Raw genomic sequence first — 23,946 nt, forward strand, 5'->3', positions numbered from 1 at the left:
CGCCGACTTCTAAGCTCCCGCACATCTCCAAATATAAGCACGTATAATGATTGGTTACGTAGAAGTCGGTGGCTCTGGTTGAGCGATTAACATGGTAACAATTATGTAAACATCTTACTGCTATGAATCCACTGCTTATACTTGTTAAGACCATGAAAGAAATTATAAAATACTTAAATTATTAAAAACCTATAATTTTTATATTTTATATTTTAACAGTTTATTATCGCCCGTTTCCACTCGGTTATTATGTATCAAGTTTGTATCCGTTCCATCAATTTTAATGGAAGTTATTCGTCTACAGACATTGATTGAGGGAGAGAGGGATTAATGCGGTGCTTTTCAAACATGAGCATTATTCGAAGAGACCAACTTGGACAAAAAGAGTGGAAGTCCCAAAAGATGTCGAGGAAAAAAGTCACACAGTCGTACGAAGTGCCACAACAAGACATGACATGAGTACTAATTTGACTCTTGACCGGACCCCTAAGTCCTTAACTCCTCCCTAATTCTAATTGTAATCCTAATCCAATTCCATAACCTCCTCCCCCTCCTTCAAACTTTTCGACTTATAACAACATATAATTGTTTACAGTTTGACTCTTCTCATCCGTTCAATAGATTTCGTGTAGAAAAGGAGATATGCAACTTATTTTCTCCATGTTCTTCATTGTAACAACTACTAATGCATATCTACCTATGTCTATATGCATGCGAGAGAAGAAAATTCCTTCTAGAGTTTATTGGCTGTAAGGAACAAATGGTGGAGGGTGGATTAGGGAGAGGCTTCCACGCTCAAACTAATCCACAAACCTAAAATTAAACCACGGTATTCTGGCAGTGGATGTAATAGGAGTTTATTTTTAGAACGGATCAAGCCAAAAGGGAGGAAGGGCTTCCTTGTAAGGAAGAATTACCCATTACTTGCTTAATTTCCTCAACGAACCAAACAATCCCTAATTAATAACCCCACACTTAAAGGAACCCCAAACACAAACTCTTCTTTTATCATTAGCTAACTCATCCACTTGTACTTATAACGATTGAAAGACCCAAATTAGGATGCTTAACCTCTTTCTCCAAAATTCCAAACAGAGAGGAACAAACGAAAGCAGACAACTTGTCAAGAACTAGTTAATTGGGTTTGTTTTGGTTATACTTTTTCTCTCTGTCTCTCTCTCTCTCTCTCTCTCTCTCTCTGTTTTTCCCAAAGTCCAAAGCCGCCTCAAGTACAACCAGAAAGGAGAAGTTACTCCGAAACCAAGGGGCCGGAGAAAAATGGCTCTCTCGGACTTGGGAGAATTTAAGGTAATCTTCACATGGAATTCCAGGGAGAAGAAGAAAAAAAAAGAAGAATGTATGAAAACGTGGCACATCTATTTGACTTGGTTGTTTGGAATTAACGTAGTCCCCACGCATGCACCTCGTATAACTCTCTCTCTATTCACCATTTCACCGTTCTCCAAATATACAACTATATAAACCACCCTAACCTACTCCAAATCCTCCCCGAATTGATCGAATACCATCTCAAAGAAAGACACTACTCTTTTCCTCTCTCTCTCTTCTCTCTCTCTCTCTCTCTATTTCATAATAGCTTCATGGATTCACATAGCAAGAGAGTTACTACTCTTGTTCTCTTCTTCTCCTTTCTCTTACTTGCACCCTCTCTAGAAGCGAGGAAACTACTCGTCGGCCATGGAGAGGAGAAGAAGGTTGCAAGCATGGAAGACATTAAATTGGTGCTCAACTTGCTTCCAAAGGGATCAACTACACCACCGTCTTCTCCTGGCGAAGGTGGCCACCGTTCCGGCGCGGCTACCGAGAGGATGTTGGGGTCGGTGCCGAGCCCAGGAGTTGGCCATTAGATTCTCAGACTTTGCTTTTGTTCTTACAACTATTTGATTCTTTAGCTTGCTAGTAACAATTTTTTGTAGGGTGGAACCCCATAATAATTTTTCCCTTCGTTACCCATCTAATTATCTCTACCACTTTTGTCATTTAAGGTATACATATGAGAAGAATTGTACATATCCATCAAGCTTCTTTTTTTTTGTGTGTGTGTTTGGCTCCCTCCAATATCAAATTAAGTACTAATTGTAATCTCCAGTTGGACTTTGCTTGGAATATTAATTTGTCATTCTTTATTAGTTTAATTTCCTGGCCTTATTCTAGCAATCCGGAACTCCTTGTGGGGTTCTTTTAGGCCACAATCCTTAATCTCCGCTTAGATATTATGATTAGTGAATAATCCAAAGAAGATAAAATATCTCGTGTTGCGTAGTGATTATGGTATTAGAGCTGGCAACAACAAAGAATAATTAGATAACAAATATTTAGACGTCATGCTAACGAATAATGATGCAACGATTATATAGAATCATATAACTCAAATCTTGGATTTGGCTATGTTCACAAAGGGATCCAGATCAATTGGAGATTAGGATGCTGAGCTGTGGACGAGTCCAGAAGATAATGATATCTAGTTAACATCCATAATCCTATTTGTCCCTAACCAAATGTTTAGGTAAACAACTAACTTAATCTTTTCCTTTAAATCAAAAGCTCTTTTCTTTTTCGTTCTTTTTTTAAAGCTAATCATAAGCTAGACAGAGGAGTTAGTCTTCTCTATAGGAGATCATATGTTCGAGTGCTCGTATCGCTATGCCTCAGTAAATAAATACTTAAGTCAAACAACACAAGTGACGAGTGAATAATAAGTAATTAATCATTTAGGCCCACCAAATCTTTTCAATTTGAGCCCATATGAAGCCTAGATGGAGATGAGGTTGATGGCCACTCTTCTGATTTCTGAAATGGGATTTGCTGTGTAATACTTGATTACAGCTCGATCGACAGTTCAGTTTAAACCTTAACGCGTTCACAAAGGGCCCCTCTCGATGAAGAATAGACGAAAATTTAGGGTGCAAAGTGCAAAGTGGAGGTCATTGCAATCTTAGTCGATATGGCAATATGGCATGAGCTATTATCCTCTCCTCTCTCTCTTTCTAGATCTCCTGTTCATTTCTCAGTTTTGTTAGAGAATAAGTAGGAACAACTCACTACCAAACCAGCGAGTCAAACCACAATATATATATATATATGGGCTCATGTTGACTTGTTGTATTGGAAACCCTGTTTAGTTTTAAGGCTTTTCCCAAGATTAGACAAGGAGGTTAATTCTTATCGATATATCAAAACTATGTCAACTATATTAATTTACAGTTTCTCGATACATAGCTTAGTAACTATATCAATTTCTTTTTTAATATATATATATATATATATACTGTAACAAATTCAAACTATGCGTATATAAGTGAAACATTCGTCAAATATCAAATTCAATATGACAGAAGAATCAAACTTATGACTGCTAGGATATAGTGGTACATCGTGCTTCTCGATACTTCTAATACAACTGCACTAGTGTCTGACTTATTATTAGCCATTCGTACACGGCATTGACTTTTTTGGGTGCTATCGTAGTTGACTCTTTAGAGACCCATGGATAGCCCATTTTTCTAATGGTTATATAGTCCTCAACTACTACCAATAATCTTATAAAGCGCTTAATTAGCACCGAAAGCCTAGTTGAATTGATATGCGTCCCTAGCCTATGCTTAATGTGGGGATAAATAGTGTAAGTAAAAGATTAAACCACATGAATAAACCAAAAAACTCCGTACGTTTTAATCACTACGTACATATATATATATATATATATATGAGATTAGGATCTAGGAATTCTTCTTCTCCTTCTTCTTTTTGACGGTGGAATGATCTCACGGCAAATTTAGGAGAATGTGGGGGCTATAACCATAAAATTGTACAATATAATTGGCTTGAAGAAGTAAAGCTCCAACATTTCTAAGTGCAGATGTGATGCTGAATGGATCACTTTGATCATTTCAGCAACATAATTGTTTGTTTGCTTTACATATATATACGAAACCACAAAACTCTCAGTGAGATGAGATGAAGTAAGGATTAGGCAAAAGAAAGAAAGAAAAATAAAACAAAAAACAAAGAATGAACTGATACTTGATACAACTACAAAAGAGTAGGAATATATATTACTCTAGTGCTAATGGGTGCTTGAAATCAATCACAGGAGGTGTCTGGTGAGGTCCAGTGCGGCATGCCCTTTTCCGCTCGGCGTCGACGGCGGCGCCCGCCCTTTGGCGAGGACATGAAAGGCCTTGAACTCTTCCACATGATCTAAAGCTGAATTCTTTGTCACCTTCAGAGCTGCTTCATTAATGGAGATTGAGCTTGGTTCCGGCCTTGCTAAGGTTAACCCAACAGCTACCATGAAGAGGAGGAAGGCTAAGAGTTTTGAGTAGAAGCCAAGAGGAGAGAAAGAAGAGTTGGCCATATGGAGTTTTTGAAGGAATAATGGCATGGAAGTGTAGGCCAGGATATATTTAGTTTTAAGTACGGTGGGAGATATACTAGATAAGTACAAGTCGATTGGGTGAAATTACTTTCTTGTGCTCCTTGGACCATAACATAATTGCTTAGTTAATCTGTTACCAACTAGTGATTTTTGTCTAAAGTTGCTACAATGAATCTATTAATTCTCTTCGCTGAAACTAAAACAATGAAGGGTGTTTCTGTAATGTTGATGAGATGGAGTGACATTGTCCGGGGAGTCGGAAAGATCGTCTATATATGACTATGAGATTGGACCACGACGAACAGCTAAAAAGGGTTGGGGGGGGAGATGTGGCCGAACATTTGACTTTGGCATGGATGGTTTTGGTAGCTGGGTGACAATTTTTTTGGACATTTTCGAGGTAATGACACAAATCCACAAGTTGTTGGTTGGAAGGGTGAAAGAAAGATGGTGAAATATCGACATATGATAAACATCAAAATTGTGATCCTTTTCTACCCAAAAACTTTAGAAACACTCTTTTTAAAGTTGTAGGTCCCTCCTATTTTTCTCTATCGTCCTCTCTCTCTCTCTCTCTCTCTCTCTCTCTCTCTCTCTCTCTCTCTCTCTCTCTCTCTCTCTCTCTCTCTCTCTCTCTCTCTCTATAGAGATATTATACTTCACGATTTATATTTTCATAAAATTTATAATTTTTACACCCTATATTTTTCTCAACTAATGGAAAAGAACTAAAAACAAAATATTCCATCAAAAATCAAACTTATATTCACAAAAAGATAAACTAATGCATATTCCTTACGGGCCTCATTTTTTTTTAACCCTCTAAATCGAAAGTGTTAACAAAAAATATTAAAGAACAAATTTATTTATTAATTTTTTCTCTTTTTTTTTCTTTAAAATAAGGATAAAATCTATCACGAAGAATAAACGAGAATTTCTATGTAGAAATAAGCGTTTGAGAATAAAGAGATATTTTGGTCAGCCTGGGTTAACTTTAAAATATTTTCTGATAATATTTATACGGCTTGAAATGTGATTTTCTCTCTTTTGTGCAACTGCTCGGATGTTGCTTCACATGGATAGTGTCGTGGACATTTGGACTACTCTAAATCCCCAATCCACTTATAATGCACTAAGACTTTTGAAACTAATGGATCAATATATATATATAGAGAGAGAGAGAGAGAGATATAGATATAGATATTCTTCAACGGTGGATAGATCATAGGAGGCATATCCAAACGAGACGTAAAGGAAAGGGTGGAGAAAGAGAGGGTTGATGGTGTTAGTAAAGGTGAAGTCCAGCTTCTATGTGTAGTGTGGGGACAATATAAATTAACTCAAGTAAAGCAAGTGAAGAAGATTGAAACGAAGGGGAAAGAATAAGTGATTAAATTCCAAAGCCATCACCGACCCATCCATGTCATTCCTTTCATCTGCAAAAGAAACATATGTTCGGCAATAATCTCGGATTTTGATTGAAATTATAAGTTACCAACTTATTATTAGACCCAAAAAAAAAAATGTTAGATGCCTAGTTTCATGGCAGTGATTACTTTCTGTCGAATTCTTTGCGGGTTTTTAGGGCCAGTTTGATTTGAACGATTCTTAAGAGTTTGGCAGCTTAATGATGGGTCGCAATCCGATGAGATAGGTTAGAATGGAAGTGAGCGTGGACTTGGAAAATTGCAGTTCTGATAAGGGGCAAGAGGCAAGAGGGGTTTGCAATTGTTCACAAGTCATGCTGATGTTGATGCTCAACTATGATCTCCTCTTTTGGTTTTAAAATTAATTGGATGTTGTCTACTTTAGTGCGATTATTCCTATGCCTGCTCCCAGATGAGGTTAAAATGTCTAATTCGAAAAGGATGTTTCAAAATTTATTCATCTCTTTCGATCACTGCTCTGAAAGGTCACTGCAGTGCAGTCTCAAAACAGCCGTTGCATTCCCCAACAATAATAAGTTTTTCAGATTCCGAAACAATAATTGAGAGATAACATATACGATATTCACCAAGTTGTGCACAAGTTTCTTGCAATCGTATTCGGACAACAATATTGTGCACAAGTATGGGCTGAAAATAGTCCAGAAAGATGTCAAATGATTGTTTGAGCAATTCTGACAAAAAAAGTAAACGTACTCTGGTCTCTGTAGGAAAATCCTCAGAGATGTGTATCTCAGATTACACGACTGTGAGAAATTAAGCACACTGCAAGAGACATTACGGTAATCCATGACAATGACGACCATGATCATATTAAGGCAAATGGCAGCAATCCCAGGCTACATGCCAAAACTAGTGGAACAGCCGATCCCACATTCACCCTAGGCTAAACCGAAAGTCAGGCACGTCCTTTCAATCTCTATCTTCCCTTTTGCTGCAAATAATTCTCCAAACTAGCATCAGCTAACCGAGCCGGCTTCGGTCGCACACTCAATTTGAAATTATTTTTGAATTTGCCCCAGCTTGAACTGCTCATTTATTTTATTTTCAAAGCCCTAACTAGCGTCTAACAACTTCCAACGTTAGCCAGATTTTAGGGGAACAGGAAATCACGTAGGCATAACCTTTGGTAATTAACTAGCAATTTAGGGTTAAACTTGGTTATAAGTAGTTAGCAATTCCAAATCTCAAAGTCTGAGAACCCGAGAATAAGGTCAGGTAAATTTCAACTTTTCGGGAGCTGTTTGCTTGTTGCGGTTAAATTCCAAATCTCAAAGGTCTCAGAACCCAGAAATATTAATTATGTTGAGCTTGTGACATCAGCTGTGGTCAAGCGTAGTTCTTGATGAACTATGTCTGCAAATAATAAGAGATCTTTAACAATTCTTGTCAAACCTACTATCCAGCATAGTTATAATTTCCAACATAAAGAATCTCTAGAGCGAGGCTGGAAGACTGTTTGAGGCCCATCGGGCTGGGCCAAGTTTGAGGCCACCAAAAGCAGCCCACCCATCCAAAGCCTTTAGTTTGGTGAGGACGTTGTACCATCGCAACTTATTTAGACATGAGGAAATGCAACCAGTAAAACGGGGACTTTTCGAAGCAAAGTAAAGTTGTCCTTCACTTTAAATCCAATATTATATTATTATCTCTGCCGTCCTTTATAGACTTAATCACGCTTTTCACGATAACAAGAGTTTCAAATTTCAACAGCTATCCATGTCTTTTGTCCGGTAGGCAGCCTACACCGAACGATCAGCATCCAACTGACAACAAAGACTGGTCAAAGCATGGATTTAGCTCACAGGATTGGCACACTAATTCTTGAATTGGGCGAGCTAAAATCGAACAGAGAATAGCGGTCGTGACAAAGTACCCTGTCTCCCTTAAAGATGAGCAAGCTCAGAATTGAAACACAAACCACCAAGTAAATACCAATTCACAAGAAGCATACGAAAACTGACCCTTGGGCCTTGGCCTTTGGCACTTCCACACTAGCCGCGATGTCGACGGACAGGGACATGGTCTAATAATACGTATATATGTCCACATCTTCCCAGTTATACCCACCATAATATTACACCTTGAGAGCATGCCCACCCACCTGGAAAAATTCTAATCTAATTCCTCAACTACCAGTATCCTTCTCTTTTAATCAACAAATTTTAATTATGTCTCCGTAGCCTGTCATTATATGAGTGATGTAATGCATATGAGAGAGGGAGAGGGAAACAAAAAAACGCTCTACATATTATATTAGGATAATATATTGTACATAGCCGTTTAGAGTAATCTACGCCTACCAAACTACTACTAACCCCTTACACACGAGCACGAGCACGAGCACCTGAAGCCCGACAAGAAACTTGATCACGACCGTCCGCCGCGAGATGACAGGTAGACCTTACACTGTATGACCGTTCGCCCCACCCTGAACCCCGGCACGACGGTGAACGCCACAGTGGGCCTCCCGCCGAAGTCATCGCCGCCCTCCTCTTCGACGAGGCTCTCCATGTACACCTCCGAGTACCGGGAACCGCTCCGGACTTGGAATATGGAACCGACCGCCCCTCCTCCCTCCTCGTCCTTGGATTCGAACGCGAAGAAGAGGCAGTGGAGGATCCACACCCGCCTCGCCATCTCGGCAAACTCGGCGAACCACGGCGACTCCGGAAACCCCCTTCCGGAGCTTAACAGAGCCCTCTGCTCGAGGTTCCCAAAGAAGGACGCTTCCATTTTTGGGTGGACTAAAGACAGATACTTCGTGGTACAAAACTTCCCAAACTCCGAATCAAACAACTGCTTCGGATTTGCCGATTTCAGTAGGGTGAACTCCTCAAAAAACCTTCGTCCATCCCATTTCGATCTCTCTTCCAAAAAGGTGAGGTTGAAATCACGCCGATGGAAGTCGGAGAACATCTTGTTGCAGACATAGGATTCGAAGGCGAATAAATGATGCCCGGGCTTTGACCTACGCGCTGCGGGATGGATAGCTGCGGCGGCGTTGTCGAGATCCCAGCCGTTAGATTCCATCTCTTTTGTCATAAGCTTAACGAAGGATCTCACCGACTTGAAAGCATACCGCAGAGCGGTGAGGAAGTGGGTCGGGTTCAGGCCTGAGAGGTGGAGATCGTCGAGAGCCGCGAGCGATCGGCCTGGGTAAAGCCGGGCCTCGACAGCTCGGTGCTGCTTCTCGGAGTGGAGGAGCTGGTCTTGGAGGGATCGAACATCAGCGTCCTTGAGCTGGAGGTCGGTTTCGAGCTTGCGAGTGGTGATTTGGTAGGTCTTGAGTAGATTCCGCTGCTCCTCGATCTGGACGGCGAGGGGGGAAGGGAGCTGGAGCTGGAGCTGGTTGTTGATGTAGGATTTCTTGAGATTGGAGAGGCGCTTGAGCTCGGCGACGACCGCGGCGTCGGCGGATTGGATCGAGTCCGGGTCGTAGGGGGATTGGGCGAACTGGAGCTGAGCGTAGGACGCTTTAATGGCGGAGATGCTCGCGAAGAGGTTCGCAAGAAGGGAGTCCATCGCTTCTCTCTCTTTACTGAGTTGATGCTTATCGGCTTCGGGATTGAAAAAGGAGTCCAGACGGTGGTGGTCGCAGAGTTTGGTGGGGAAGTCTCCGATGTTGGCCGAGAACTTGAGCTTCTCAATGCCGTCGTCGTCGTGACGGCGAAGGCGGCGGAGCTTGGTGATGGCCTTCGCGATGGTGCCAAGGTTGGGCGGCGCCGCTGTTCTCGTGGACTCCATCTTCCTCTAAAGCAAGAAGAAGAAGAAGAACAAGAAAGAAAGAAGAAGAAGAAGAAACCGAGAGGACCGGAGGAGAGTGGTGGAGAGCTCAGACCTCCCAATATTATTCTGCCCTTCAGAAAAAAAAAAAAGAAATTTTTGAGGTGGGGAAATGGCGAAAAGAGGAAGGGGGTAGGAAATGCAGAAAGGGAGCGATGAGTAAACACGTAGTACTCTTCTTCTTCAGAAAAAAAGAAAGAAAAAAGAATAAAAGAAAGTAGACAAGTAGTACTAACGGCAATATATATATATATATATTATATATATATAAAGGTATCAATAATTTAGCTTCATATTCCCTTTAAATAAATAAAGAAATAATACGGTACTTGCTAGTAAAGTTCTTGATATATTTTTGGCGTAGAGAAATCAGGAATATGTTCTTAAAAAAAAATAAGGAATATGTTGCTGGTGTCAAACAGCTGGTAAGAAATAACAAAAGAGGGGACATTGATCTACACCGTGCTCGCTTGTCAGAGTTTATTATTAGATTTGGGTTACATGTATCAGTAGTAGCCCAGACGATCTCGACTACAACCTACATGGTTATAACTTACAGCCCACTCCTTGTCACAATAATGAATACTTGATACATCAAGTATAACCCTTAACAAATTGTTTGACTAGAGAAAATTCCAGATAATCTCTAACTACATTTTAGAACTACGAAATCTACCAGGATAGTTGTTACAATTACTACGTGGTATTAAGGCACAATGTCCTGATACCGGGACCAGCGTAGTCCCTGACTGCTTTATACCTACAAAGTGGACCTAATTACATAATGCAACACTCCTACCAGGATGGAACCAATGAGATGTCGGCATGAATTTGCAGAGTGGAAAGCCAACACTTTTCTTCTACATCTCACAGGATCGCTGCCATTCTACACCATATTGCTAATGGAGCCAACTTAGAAAGCCACAAAGACGTCTTTGGGAGCTTAATTTAATGGTGAAACCAAAACGGTTTGTCTATATCTCCGAGATGCCTCTTGTTGTTTGTCATACTTCGCACGTACCACCACCGGGATCACGTGCCACAACAGCAGTTTGAGATAATTAACCCCGAATCCGACAAGGCAAGGCGGTTCACCAAGGAAAAATGATAAGGACATCCAACCCAGTCTACACACTACTACTATACAGGGAATAAATTTATTACTCATATGCCATTCATTTCCACTTCTCCCAACTCGGAATGCGATTGGGCGAGTTCACACTCAGGCTTCGTTTAGCAAATAAGAAATAACCTACTATGGAAAGAAAGGGAGAAACCCTAGGATGCAGTTGATTGGATTTAGAAACCGGGAGCTTACCAGCCGGATCAAGGATCAAGGATCGGCGACGGGAGCTTCTCTCGCACCTCTTCCGACCTCGTCAACGGCGGAAACGAGTCAAAAATGGAGCCTTGGGCTCGCTTCGCCTTCTATCTCTCTCTGGATCAAATCTCCTCCGATGCGACGAGTGTAAATTTCTGAAGGAGGAGAGCAGAAGCGGCAAGGAGAGAGTAAAGTGAGGGGTTGGAAAGGACGGGTGGAGAGAGAAAGGGGCGCGGGAAGTGAGAAAAGGGGACAGGGAAAGCGCACAGATGAATAGGGAAACGCAGCGTCGGTATTAAAAACCCTACTCATTGGTGTTGATGCATCTACTCATATTACCGATACTACCCTTGCCTGCGAGAGAAATCTGAGGTAATTTAGTAATAAAGGGACTATTTGGTAAATCGGGTATGTTATACTCTTGAACGGGGTTAATTTTGTAAAAAATGTTTTCTTTTTCTTTTTCTTTTACTCGGAGTAAGTTAAAAGGAAGGACTGTCGTCCAGCTGGAGTCGCAGAGGCAACCAACGGACTGGAGGAGTTTTTAGGCGCGACTCACTTTTTAAAGAAAAAGTACACTCTCATTCCATTTTAATTTTCAGAAAAACTTGCATTCTTATAAAATTACATTTTACCTCCTATATTTTTTATAATTTAACAACTATATATATATATATATATATATATATAATATTTTTAAAATTATAATAATATTCTCTACCAAATCACACTGAGGGTATTTAAGTCATTTTAAATATAAAATATTTAACAAAATATTTTTACAAGTGATATTTTTAGAAGAAAATAAGATGTAAACAACAGTTTGGTTTAAAGAAAATAAGAAGTTATATACAAATTTGTCTAATTTTTAGGAGTTTACTGTAAAATTGGATCCAAGATCGGGTACTTAAAAGAAAACTCGTATAATAAATATTAATTTGGTTAAAAATTTCTAGCAATTAGAATCAGGATGATGGCACGTTAATATTATAAACGAATAAAGTTGATTTCTTTCAGCTACATGACAGTTCATATAGCCCTTGTCGTGATATCTCTCCATAGTATAAGAATTAACGCGTTGTTTTATTCTTAAAAATACCTGCGTGACGTTGAACATTGTCAATAGATTCGTCTATGATAATAATATATATGGTGCAATGATGGAACTACTCGGAACCAAATCTCACAACGCTACCATTTTATTATACAATAATACACGAAAGAGAACAAGATATAATCATGTCAGAGGACCTCATACTCTCATAGGCATTAGATTAGCAAGCCCTTTTTATTCCAATTTCCAACTGGGCTCATGATGATAGAATCAATATTAATTTTTGAATAATATACAAAATCCAAGATCTAACACGCTGTTTATATATTTTTTTTTAAAACGAGTTAATGTTGTTTAAATTTAAACTCAGAAATACTGACAACATTAACCTCTTTAATCGCGGTTTGACAAAAGTACACCTCTTCTGTCTTTTAACTCCTTAGCTTCCAAGGCTTTAATAATTGCTCATGCTCACAAGTTGGCAGGGCTACAATCTAATGTTTCCTATGACCAGACCCCGCATTTGCGAACCTCGGTGATACTACTGTTTAACAGTGATGGTTCAATTGGTAGGTAAAGCACATGATATATATATATATTTGTTTGTATGTATTGTTAATATAACTTTAAAAAAATAATCAGGTATAAGTTTTATTTTATTGGGTTCTTTTTCTAACCTACCATTTATGCGAGACAAGTTATGTGGGACAAAAGAGGTCCATGGCGATAGGCATTAGTGTCAAAATCAAACAAAAGATAGTCTTGAATCCATGGCTTTTTATTGGGCAGGATGGGGTTGTGCGCTCTCGTGGACCCGAAAAAAGACGAGATTTCATTATTTCGGCTAAGTTAGTGGCGTTGGGTGCATGAAGGCTGGCGTTGGAAAGTAGTCTTGATGTTTTAGATTGGATTTTGGAGTTTTGCTTTCTGGATCCTTTTTGTCCCATCAATCTTTTTGATATGAACTTATCACTGTAGTTTGGTAGTTAGATCTTGATGAACAACTTATAACAGACAACATGGTTTTATTTTTTCTATATTTAATATATTTTCAATTTTTAACGTCATATTTATCTGTGTATTAAGGGTATTATTATTGTGCTTGCTTGGTTTTTGAAGTATATTAGTTAGCCTTATTTTTCAGTTTTGATTTAAGTATCGTTTGACTAAACTAAAATAATGTGGTGTTTGGTTCTAAAAATATGTTTATTATTTATAATGTGATATGAAAGTGAAAAATATGTATTAAGAAAAAAAATAAATAATATGTAAATTTGATAGACAAAAATACTCTCTTACTTTCATGATAGTGGTTATTATTATAATATACGAAATATTATACGGTGACTATAATTATATTTTGTGATTTTAAGCGCATATCTCAAAGCAACATGCCTTAACCCCCCTTAATATGTACCAAATAGTATGGACTTGTAGCTTTAACCATGTAGATAGCCACTGCTGTCTTATTGTAAGCCCACAAATGAAACAAAATTGATAATGTGTTTGACGAGTAAACCAGCAAACAAAAGACAAGTAATAGCAGACAATTACACTAACAGCCTATTCATACATGTTAACATTACAGGCACCAAAATCTTTCTAACTAAAAGTTTAAAACATATATTATTTATGCATTACGTTATAACAATGATTCATTTTCAACTTTATTCTAACTAATTCATCCAAAACATGACAATGGCCTTATTTCAATTTTCAAACCCCCCCCCCCCCCCCTCATGTTACCAACATTCTAAATTTAAAGTATAAAATATAAATATTTTGAAAGAGATAAGAGAGAATATTAAATTAAAAATATTAAAATTAATATACCATTATTTAATAGTATATTTAGAATATAAAATTTATTGAATAATTTATATAAATTTAAATAATTTGTGTATAACTTGTTTATATGACTCGTAAGTATAAAATTTTGATAGTTTAATATGGTCAAGAGTTGAAATAGATGGCCCACACGTTATAGAAGTTAAGCATTGAATCCAATTTGAATTCTTTCTTGGGCTGAGAGGGAGACACAATCTTGGGCTGGCCCAAGCTAGGGCCCAAGTTTGAGATCTTGGCCAAGCCCATTATGAACAAAATATCTCCTAATTTGTAATGAAAATTCTAATCCGGTGAGTTACTTACTGTATCCAAATTCTAGGAAAAATAAATCGATATTTAAGATTAGTACAGAGGTGAGGTGTGAAAGAAAGAAAAGAAAAGAAAGAGAGACCAAAATGTTTCATTTCTTCGTCATAGCACAACGAAATCAATGCAATAGAATAAGGTGAAGAAGGTACAAGGTATGTGTGTAATTTTGAATTTTATTTTGTCACAACCTCCACAAAAATATCATGCCCTTAGGATTATAGGAGGATTTACTAATCAAGTCAAATGTATTTTAAGGGTAATGGGAACACAGGGACAATCCATGACATGGGAAATAAGTCTTATATTAATTGCTCCATGTTGGGATATTTACATTTTAAATGTCAATTAAACCAAAAAATCAGGATACCATCTTAGCCTATTCAAATAAAGGCAACAAATGGCATATAAATAATAATTGAAAAAAATTTATGGTGTCAATTATGATGTTTTAAATATTTTTTTTGAAAAAAAATATATCTAAAAGAAATGAGAAAAATCAAAAGAGACCATCATCGCTGGAATGACTGTTTAATATATGGTAGCAGGTGAGTTTATTCATACATATATATATCCATCCATCCACATCATGCCAACACTCTATCAAACCACCAACTATCTCATGGCCATGGGCCATAGTGCCACGGCCCATGCAGCAAGGAAAGGACCCAAATGCCCTTCCCCTAGAAACTTAGAAGTCAACAAACTTACTTAATATATATTGTATAATTTCCGGTCAAATATTAAGGAGTTAGATTAATAGCTCTACTCCCAAGTAAACCGCCAACATTTTATCAGACAACCTAAAAATTAATGACACCATAAATTAAATAATCACAAGAAGTCAAGACACGGAACTAATCGTAATTACTAATTAGTGGATTAACACCCAAGAAGAAGGAGAGGGGCAGTTTTGAAGATAAGAATATATGCGGAGGACTATTCTGTCCTTTCAGCGTTTAAACGTTCCAATAGCTGGTCTCTCTTTTTCTCAAATCTATCTATTTTTCCGACTACCTTCCCTTGGATTGCCCGCGACAACGACACCCAAACCAAAAGCTCACGTCGTCAACCCAATCCTAAATTCCAACATCGCTGGGGTTCAGGAAGATATCGTCTTGAATCAGATCGATCTCAGACGCCTTCGACTCCCGTTTTGAAACGTTTATATGGCGTTTTGAGATCTAGACAAGCGAGAACAGATGGGGGATAGCGATCTCGAATTGGGAAAGCAGGGGGAATTGGCTAAGACGAGCGCGGATGAGGCCGCGCTCGAAGACTCGAACCCTGCAATCCAGAGAGATGCATCCTTCTCGCGGGGGAGATCCTGCGAGGACACTTCAATGGAAGGAGTTGAGAACGGCGAGTTGCCGTTGATCCAAGACGGGGATTCGCCGAGATCTAATTTCTTCCGGCAGAGGAGCATGCATTCGAGTTCGAATGGTCACGAGGGGGATGCCAATGGGAAAAAGGTCGCTTCTTTTGATGTGGAGAATGGGATTCATACGAGTGATTCGATGGCGAAGCTGGAATCGTTGGAGCAAGCGGCCCATAATTCCATCTCGGCGGTTGTTGTACTCAAGACCCTGTTCTATATCTTGGTTTGGTATACCTTCAGTACTTGTTTGACGCTGTAAGTGCTAGGTTCTCAGCTTCTTGTTTGTTGAAATGCGCCAGTGAGATGATTAGATGAGTGATATTAATTGGTTGATTTGTTTTTTGTTTTTGTTTGTTTTTGGTTTAGGTATAATAAGACGCTTTTAGGGGAAAAATTGGGAAAGTTTCCTGCCCCATTGTTGATGAATACCTTCCACTTCACGTTACAAGCTGTTTTGTCGAAGATCATTGTGTGCTTCCAGTCCAGAGGAGCTGACAGTAGCGTAAAAATGACATGGAAGGATTACTTCCTTAGAGGTATGGATCTACTCTTGTTTCCTTATATTCATTCTAGAAGGTTTACATATTTGTCTGTTGGAAAGACATGGACTTAATTGTTTCTGCTTGTATGGGCTAAAGTCAAAACTTTGGATAAGGATTCAAATATTGCTACTTGCTAATGAAATCAATAATGTTCAGAGAGTCAGCATGGGATGCATAATTTCATTGTCTTGATGATTTATAGATTTTTTTGTGACAAAGTACAGAATTACCTTCTTAAATTTTGAGAAATCTATAATCGAGCAATTGCATATGTTCTTGTTTAATCAAATTCCATGCTTACATGGTAAATTTATGATCCAATGGGAATAGGAAAAGGATCATTACTCTGCTAGTCATTTCCTCTCATGTCTTCATGTCCCTTAGATAAAATTATTGTGAAATGCTGAGCGGAAAAGATCTTTTCATTTGTACATGATATTTCAGCCTCTGGTAATTGCTTTAACTTAATAAGGATCAGCCTCTGACCTATTGCTTGTGGAGAAATAGAAGGTGTGGGATGTTAGATATGCTTATATTAGAGCTACTGAAAATTGGATGTAAATTTTTCATACCCCAAGATATCTATCTTCCTACATCTTATGAAAATTGTTTTGAGAGTAAATTATTTATGCCATTTTATGGTTGTCTATTGAGCATGTCTTGACGATAACTAGATTTGCCTATTTTATGTCTTGAGATGTAAGAAGAGGCATATGTGTTCTAAGCTTTCTAATCACTAATGCTACAGATGGACTTGATGTTTTGCAGTTGTGCCAACAGCTCTTGGAACTGCACTGGACATAAACCTAAGCAATGCTTCTCTTGTTTTCATATCTGTAACCTTTGCAACAATGGTTTGTTTTTCTTTTCTTATTTATAAGGAAATCTCCTTTCAATTCATTCTTGTTACTGTACTAGTTGGGAATTTTTTTTTTTTTGACCGGTGCTTGTTTTTCCATTAACCATCTTATGCAGTGTAAATCAGCCTCCCCGATATTTCTTCTACTGTTTGCTTTTGCATTTAGGTAAGTTTTGATGGATCAGCTAAATTTAGCTTGTATTTTACATTCTCTCTAAGCAGGTTCCATTTGCAACTATTACTCTTGTCCATTTATATTTTAAATAAATGTTTGTTGGACCTTTAATGATCAAATTTGTAGATCAACATTTTTGTGTACTTAGTGTATACCAAGTTTTCCAATTCCATATATCTCCTATTTCTCACACGTAATAATTCCAGTTGAAGTGGCTTTAGAGAGGGGTTGTGACAGACGAAAATCTGAACTGAAAAATATAGCTGGACCTAAAGGCAGCCTTTTCTTTATACCAGTATTACAGTATGCAAGATCCTTCTTTGCTGTGTGTACTTGAAGTTCGCACATGAAATTCGTATGCTTGACATTTTCTATATCTTGGGTATTCGTTGTCTTCTGCTTTTGTGTGGTAGTATTTTGTTCCTATATGAATATTGAGGCTAAGGTCATAATTTAGTTGATCTAATGAATATCTTTCTCTCTTTCAGTTTTCCTTGTTTCTTTAAATAAATCATGGTTTAGCTAATCAGAAGTTGCCTTCAACTTTGTAAGGTTGGAGACTCCCAGCATCAGGCTTCTAGGAATCATATTGGTTATTTCCGTCGGAGTCCTATTAACAGGTGTGTAACTTCTCTTCACAAACTATTGACATTAGCTTTCTCTTTACAAAAAGTATATAGTCATGTACTCTGCTAATATTAAAAGTTTGGTTCCGAACATAGCATCATAGTATTCCATTTATAGTGAATATGTTTTCATCATTCAAGCGACAAAGATTATGCAGATGATGGTGTAATGAATTAGAGCAGTTTAGGGTTAAAGAGGGTTAAGTTGATCAAAATGTGATCAGTGTCGCACCTTATTTTGACTGTACACATTTTCAAATTGATTATTTCTTTCTTGCTAAAACCTATTTATTGGACTTGATATGCATGGATCTTACACAAATGACCTCAAAAGTCAAACTAATGAATCTTGAACTATTGTTGTCCATATGTATATGGTTGTCTGATAATTTTGCACTGTGTTGCTAGCTGATGCAGTGTTACAATTGAATGTATAACATTTTAGTTGGCTTTCTATAATAAGTATTGACTGATAATATTCTTCTCAGTTGCCAAGGAGACAGAATTCAAATTCTGGGGGTTCATTTTTGTTATGCTTGCTGCGGTTATGTCGGGCTTCCGTTGGTCCATGACTCAGATTCTTTTGCAGGTGTGGCTATAGATTCCCATTTATGGCAACTTTGTTTAAGCGTATTAATTACAAGTTATTCTTTTATAACCAACTTCCTAGTGTTCTCTTCCTACTCTGATGTTTTGCTCTGTTTTCTTGTACGCGGATTTGAACTTGACATGAAGAAAGAGGCTTATGGTAAGCAGTCCACCCTGCTCTATTTAGATGTCTTTGTAACTATTAATCTACTAGAGGATGAATATTGTGAATTCATGTGCACACATGAGTGCCTATGTTGATTTCTCTTTCTTTATCTAATCAGATTTGCATGCAAGTTGAAGCAATTACTTCTGCAACTTGTCTTAAACTTGACTCATACTACGCCTGAAATGCGATAAAATTGTTTTTCATTTTCACCTGTTGATATCTCCATAAATGTGACATACAAGATTATGGGTACATTCTGATGTTCTTTTGGTGAAATGCAGGTCTTAAGGATCCAATTACCCTTATGAGTAATGTTACTCCCGTGATGGCAGTGGCAACTTTAATCCTTTCTCTTGCAATGGATCCTTGGAATAACTTTGAAACAAATGTATATTTTGATAATCCATGGCATATTGTACGGAGTTGCTTATTGATGCTAATTGGGGGAGCTCTAGCCTTTTTCATGGTAATCATTGCATGCTTGGTTCAAAGATGTTTCTATCATACATCGATATTTGCATAAGTAAATGTATAGCCATCTTAATGTTATAATGTACACATGTTCATTCTTAAACAAGTATTTTCTTATTAAGATGATATATATTGCATTATCAGTGGTACTAGTAAATGAGACTCATTCATCAATTGCAGGTTTTAACGGAGTATATTCTCGTATCAGCAACAAGTGCAGTAACTGTAACAATAGCAGGTGTTGTAAAGGAAGCTGTTACCATTTTGGTAAGAGATGACAACTCTTGATTCAGATTGTTCTTGAAGAAATTGCATTATATTATTTGACTTCCTGCAATTGTGTAAATTCATTCTAACTTTCTATATTTTATTTTAACTTTATCTACATATAAATGTAAATATGGTGGATGGTGGGCCATCTATAGCCAGACTGTCTGGTAGTCTGGTTTGCATCTGCTTAACATAAAAGGATTCTTTTTTGTAAAAGTTAGAAGACGGAACAATCAGAGAAAGGCTCAAATAACAACCCTGCTTACTTCTTCAAAAGAAATATATGAAAGTTGCGATATTTTTGAGGTTATCCTAATTTTTCTTCACCTTTAGAAGGAGTACAACCCATACGTTGAAAATTTTTCTACCATATACAAATTATAAGTTTCATTTCTTACATGTATTCATGGTGACTCCTTAATCTTCTAAATGGTAGGAATAAATGATGAAGTGGTCATGCCAAACACTACTTAATCATTTAAATGCTAAACCCAGAAGAAGTAATAAACAAGAAGTGAATTGTTCCACCACTTTATCACTTCTCTTTTTGAATGCATCACTCAATGTTTTGACAACATGGTATGTGACATTCTTGTTTTCCTTTGGTAATGATATCTTAGGTATGTTGAAAAATGCAAAAATCTAATGTATTTATATCTTCTCAATCAATGTTGTTCCAGGTTGCTGTATTTTACTTCCATGACCAGTTTACCTTGTTAAAGGGGATTGGGCTTCTCACAATTCTGCTTGGTGTCAGCTTATTCAACTGGTACAAGTGAGTGAACAAACCTTTCTTCTGATATGTAGGGGTTAATGCTCAGAGATTGGAACAACTAAATGATACTTGTGTGATTTGAAAGGCATTTTTTTCTTTTACCATTAATACAGTTTTAAGTATAAAATATGGATAAATTATAAATCCAGGATTTTTCTTTTCAGATTTCTTTCCTCATTAGAACAGAAATACATTTAATTCTAGATAAATTTATTACACTTATCCTAACACTTCCCTTTGTTTCGAATGCATGACTTAATCTGAGCGGTATATCATACTTGACTCCCAGTTTCTTATTTTCTTGTGACCAAGAACACTCCATGTTTGTTCTCTAATACCTTTTGTGGACAGAACTGCCTAGCATTATGTCATGTTAGCAGTCATGAATGTCATGGATATGTGCCAACATTCTGCCTTCCTGTAAGATACAAGCAATCATTCTTAGTTCTTTCAAACTGGTGATAGATTTTTCTCCTCTTATCTCCTATGATGTGCAATTTTTATGGTCATCCGAAATGCTCTGTAGTTCCATGTCAGCTCATCGGTTAATTTGGCTCCTGTATTTGCATCTTTGTAGCATTAACTAAGAAACACAGAGACATATACTCTCACCATATCTGTATCGGATAAGATATTTGTCGGATGCTCCCTTAAAGTATCCAATTTTTTTACAAATAAAAGTACTTCTCGTATACTTGTTAGACTTATAAGATACTTTTGAGATTTCTACCAATATGAGTTAAATTGAAGGAGACAATTACCTTTCATTCCTTATCAGATGTAGAATTATTTGTGAAAAGATTGAGTTCACTTGTTTATTTTATAATCTATATTAGGAAATCATGTTACATTGGCAATTTCTTCTAATTTATAAATTGAATTCGCTTTTTTTTTTATCTTATACTGCTTAATATACTGAACTTTTGTATATGAATGGTATTTCTTTTAATGGATAAATTGGAGGTCTCCTTATATAAATTACCATATGCAACAATATTATAGAATTCCCCAATTATGAAAATGCAAGCATGCTCATAATATATATGTGTGGATGTAAAAATATACATATATGAGCTATATATCCTATGCGTATCATATCCTTTTATTTTAAGATTTACCGTATCACCATATTCGTATTCGTATTCCGTATATGTATCCATGCTTCATACTAGCATATAATGCTCGAAAAGCATTTGGCTTGCTATCCAGTTGGCAAAACCAACGTTATTGAGCAATGAGCATTATCTGTTTTCATGTTTCGAACTCAAGAAATTTCACTTTCACTTCATTTTATATGCCTCAATTCTTTGCTGTATCTCGTTGTACCATGTGATTGGTCCTTTTAGTAGCTGTCTTGATCCAATATTAAACATAGAACCCTTGAATCTGTTATTTGGATGTTGTCTGTGATTCTGTTCATCTCTGCTATTTACATGATCTCCAGAACTTTCCAAGACATTTTTTTTTCTCATTTTGACTCTTGAAAGCAATCTGCTTTGTTCATTCATCTCTATTTAATTTAGTACATCAGTTTATGCCAGATCAAGTGCTATCGTATCTTCTCTTTTTGAACGTGGATCAATATGAAGGATCGAATTGTTCTTTTATCATTTCAATATGTAATTTTGTTTTATAATTAATTCCAGATACGAGAAATACAAGAAGGGCCAGCTGATAGAGAATGAAGAAGTAGAGCCCTCTTCAAATGAAGCTGCAAAATATGTTATCCTTGATGACTTGGATCTTCAAGATGATGACACTTGATTCTCACCATCGTGGGAGCCCTGCTGCTACTCCAAATGGTAATATCCTTTTACATAATTTCCAAGGAAACAACCTGAGAACTCCTTGAAAGTTGATATCTTTGTAAGCATATTCTGTTGATTACAGGATGGTCTTTGAGTTAGCTAATTATAGTGGTTCAATCACTCTGGGCTTCCAATTTATTTAAATTCCAGATGAGTGTGAGATGGATTACAATATTTATTTGTGTTGCTAATGTATCTGCGCACACTTCTTTAAACTTTAAAGCCCTCTTCTAGAGAATGCCTGAAATATTAAAATAGATCCTCAATTCTGTTCCATCTTTTGGTAGCCGATGACAAAAAGTATATTTACCATCCTTTAGTAAAACTAGTGGAAGGAAGGATCTGTCCTATTAGGAGAAAAGATAATAATGCTTGTCTCATAAACCTGACATGATCTCTGAGACCTCCCTAATCTGAAAATTAATTTGCTACCAGTCACCAGCCACACAGAATCGATGTTTCAAAGTGGGGGCCAACTACCAACTGGTCCCAGATCTACGGTTGGTGTTGACACTAATCAGCTTACTAATAATTTGCAATGGAAATTACCTGCTAGCATGCAGCAAGTTTCCCTAGAAGATTTAGGCATTTACGCTTCCCTTATTGCTATTTCTTGACTATCTTTTTATGTTGCATGTCGTATCTTTTTAATTCAATAATGCGCTGATGATGCAAAGATACTTACTCATGGTAGTAGATTCTTTGGTAGATTAATCTTTCATATATTTTATCTTTTTCAAATTAAAATTGAAGTTCAAAGATCAAAATATGAGCTAATCAGGTGTTGAACATCTTTATTTCTCTGAACTCTCCCAAGACTTATAATAAGAACTCTGATCTTCTAAATATAAGTAGTTTTGGCTAAATTGACTAAACTGGCAAAGTTCACTAGTCTAAATCATTTAGTTGGTTGGCATTCGTATCTGATGGCATATATTATAGGAGTTCTATCGCTCCTGCTTCTCTGCATTTCTTCCTTAGGCTACGGATATGGACTTAAAAGTACTCTAAAGTTATCCTTCTCATTTTCTACTCTTTATTTATTGATGAAACCACTATGTTATCTCACCATATTTGACATCCACATTTAATCCATTTCTAATATTAATTTCATTTGGCAACTAAATAGTCAATTTAAAATGATGGGGCATATATAATAGTTTTTTTTTCTCTTACAAAAAGCTTAACAAAATTATATCTACATATGCCTTTCTTCTGCTTCCTCAGCCCAACCGATTGATTGTACTGATGTTTATGATGACTTCTACAGGAGGAATTATGCCCTCATGCTTTTTGTAGATTATTAGTCACTCAAATTGTTTCAGCCATGGAGCAAGTCATCTCCAAACAACGCGCGGAAGTTGAAGTCATGTGAATAGCTCTATTTCCACATGAGCAGAGAGCCTTCACACCATTTATGCTGCAAACTTCCACTCATCTCCTGAAAGCAAAGGATGTTCTCCATGAGTCGTCCTTGTTCATATGTTTACTACAGCTACTGCCGAAGAATCAGAAAGTCTGAAGTTAACAACAGGACAAAGGATATCTTGTTGCCATGCTAATTGGAGCCAACAGTACAAGAGATTGCATATTATTTATGCGAGTTAGATTCTGTATGTTCCATTCAATTGTTTCTTCATTCCTTAGATCCCCTTTTTTATTTTTTGTTAGATGCATTTGATATATGTTGAATTGTACAGCTTCCAGCCTCCAACTAAGACATAATGAAGTTTGTCAGGCTTGGAGAACTGTAATCGACTCCCTTGTAGTCTATAAACAGAACCAACGAGCAGAGAATAAGCTCTGCCCTTTTCTCATATATTTTTCATCACCAACTGTAACATTGATTGTAATTTCTTAGTCCTACAGTAATTTCAGTAGCTTTTTGTGTCTAAATTTGTCGTTATCTAGCCCTTGATGGTCAACATCCTTTAATTTGAAGTCAATTGTTTGCTTACAATTACTTAATTGCTCTTTGTGACTTGAATTACTTTTACAATCTATTGGAAAATGAAGACACTCGATTGCTTGATTTTGTTGTGGAATTGACCTTTTCTTCATGCAGGAGTGCTCCTCCTCCCAATTTTTCATCTTTTGACTGTTCAACAAAACTAAAGCTTGTTCTA

At 37.2% G+C, this 23,946-nt stretch overlaps 2 protein-coding genes across 3 annotated transcripts; one reads left to right on the forward strand and one right to left on the reverse strand.

The window, feature by feature from the left end:
* Positions 1-8,072: 8,072 nt before the first annotated feature.
* On the reverse strand, positions 8,073-11,307 carry LOC140791871 (protein GRAVITROPIC IN THE LIGHT 1). 2 transcript variants are annotated; one of them, XM_073142563.1, is made up of 2 exons: positions 10,949-11,307; positions 8,073-9,699 (listed from the first exon to the last, which is right to left on the reverse strand). In XM_073142563.1, the coding sequence occupies exon 2, from the start codon at positions 9,589-9,591 to the stop codon at positions 8,215-8,217; it is 1,377 nt and encodes a 458-aa protein (XP_072998664.1). In that variant the 5' UTR covers positions 9,592-9,699; positions 10,949-11,307; the 3' UTR covers positions 8,073-8,214. The 2 variants fall into 2 exon arrangements, with proteins under 2 accessions (XP_072998664.1, XP_072998663.1); XM_073142562.1 differs by having other exon boundaries at positions 8,073-9,704; positions 10,949-11,273.
* A 3,920-nt stretch (positions 11,308-15,227) lies between these two features.
* LOC140792976 (probable sugar phosphate/phosphate translocator At1g06470) lies at positions 15,228-23,716 on the forward strand. Its single transcript, XM_073144254.1, has 12 exons — positions 15,228-15,792; positions 15,904-16,073; positions 16,848-16,933; positions 17,055-17,104; positions 17,666-17,733; positions 18,228-18,328; positions 18,475-18,487; positions 18,778-18,962; positions 19,148-19,234; positions 19,918-20,012; positions 21,659-21,814; positions 23,091-23,716. Exons 1-11 carry the CDS (start codon positions 15,362-15,364, stop codon positions 21,774-21,776), a joined length of 1,404 nt encoding a protein of 467 aa, XP_073000355.1. The 5' UTR covers positions 15,228-15,361; the 3' UTR covers positions 21,777-21,814; positions 23,091-23,716.
* Positions 23,717-23,946: the final 230 nt, after the last annotated feature.

Source organism: Typha latifolia, chromosome 7 (assembly GCF_019914945.1).
Source record: "Typha latifolia isolate L0001 chromosome 7, TyphaL0001v2, whole genome shotgun sequence".
Lineage (NCBI taxonomy): Eukaryota > Viridiplantae > Streptophyta > Magnoliopsida > Poales > Typhaceae > Typha > Typha latifolia.

Excerpts from the sequence above, each read along its gene's own strand:
- LOC140792976 (XM_073144254.1), top strand. The coding sequence starts at position 15,362 with ATGGGGGATAGCGATCTCGAATTGGGAAAGCAGGGGGAATTGGCTAAG. Across the intron at positions 15,793-15,903 it reads TTCAGTACTTGTTTGACGCT|GTATAATAAGACGCTTTTAG; the intron begins GTAAGTGCTAGG and ends TTTTTGGTTTAG. Across the intron at positions 16,934-17,054 it reads CTGTAACCTTTGCAACAATG|TGTAAATCAGCCTCCCCGAT; the intron begins GTTTGTTTTTCT and ends CATCTTATGCAG.
- LOC140791871 (XM_073142563.1), bottom strand. The coding sequence starts at position 9,591 with ATGGAGTCCACGAGAACAGCGGCGCCGCCCAACCTTGGCACCATCGCG.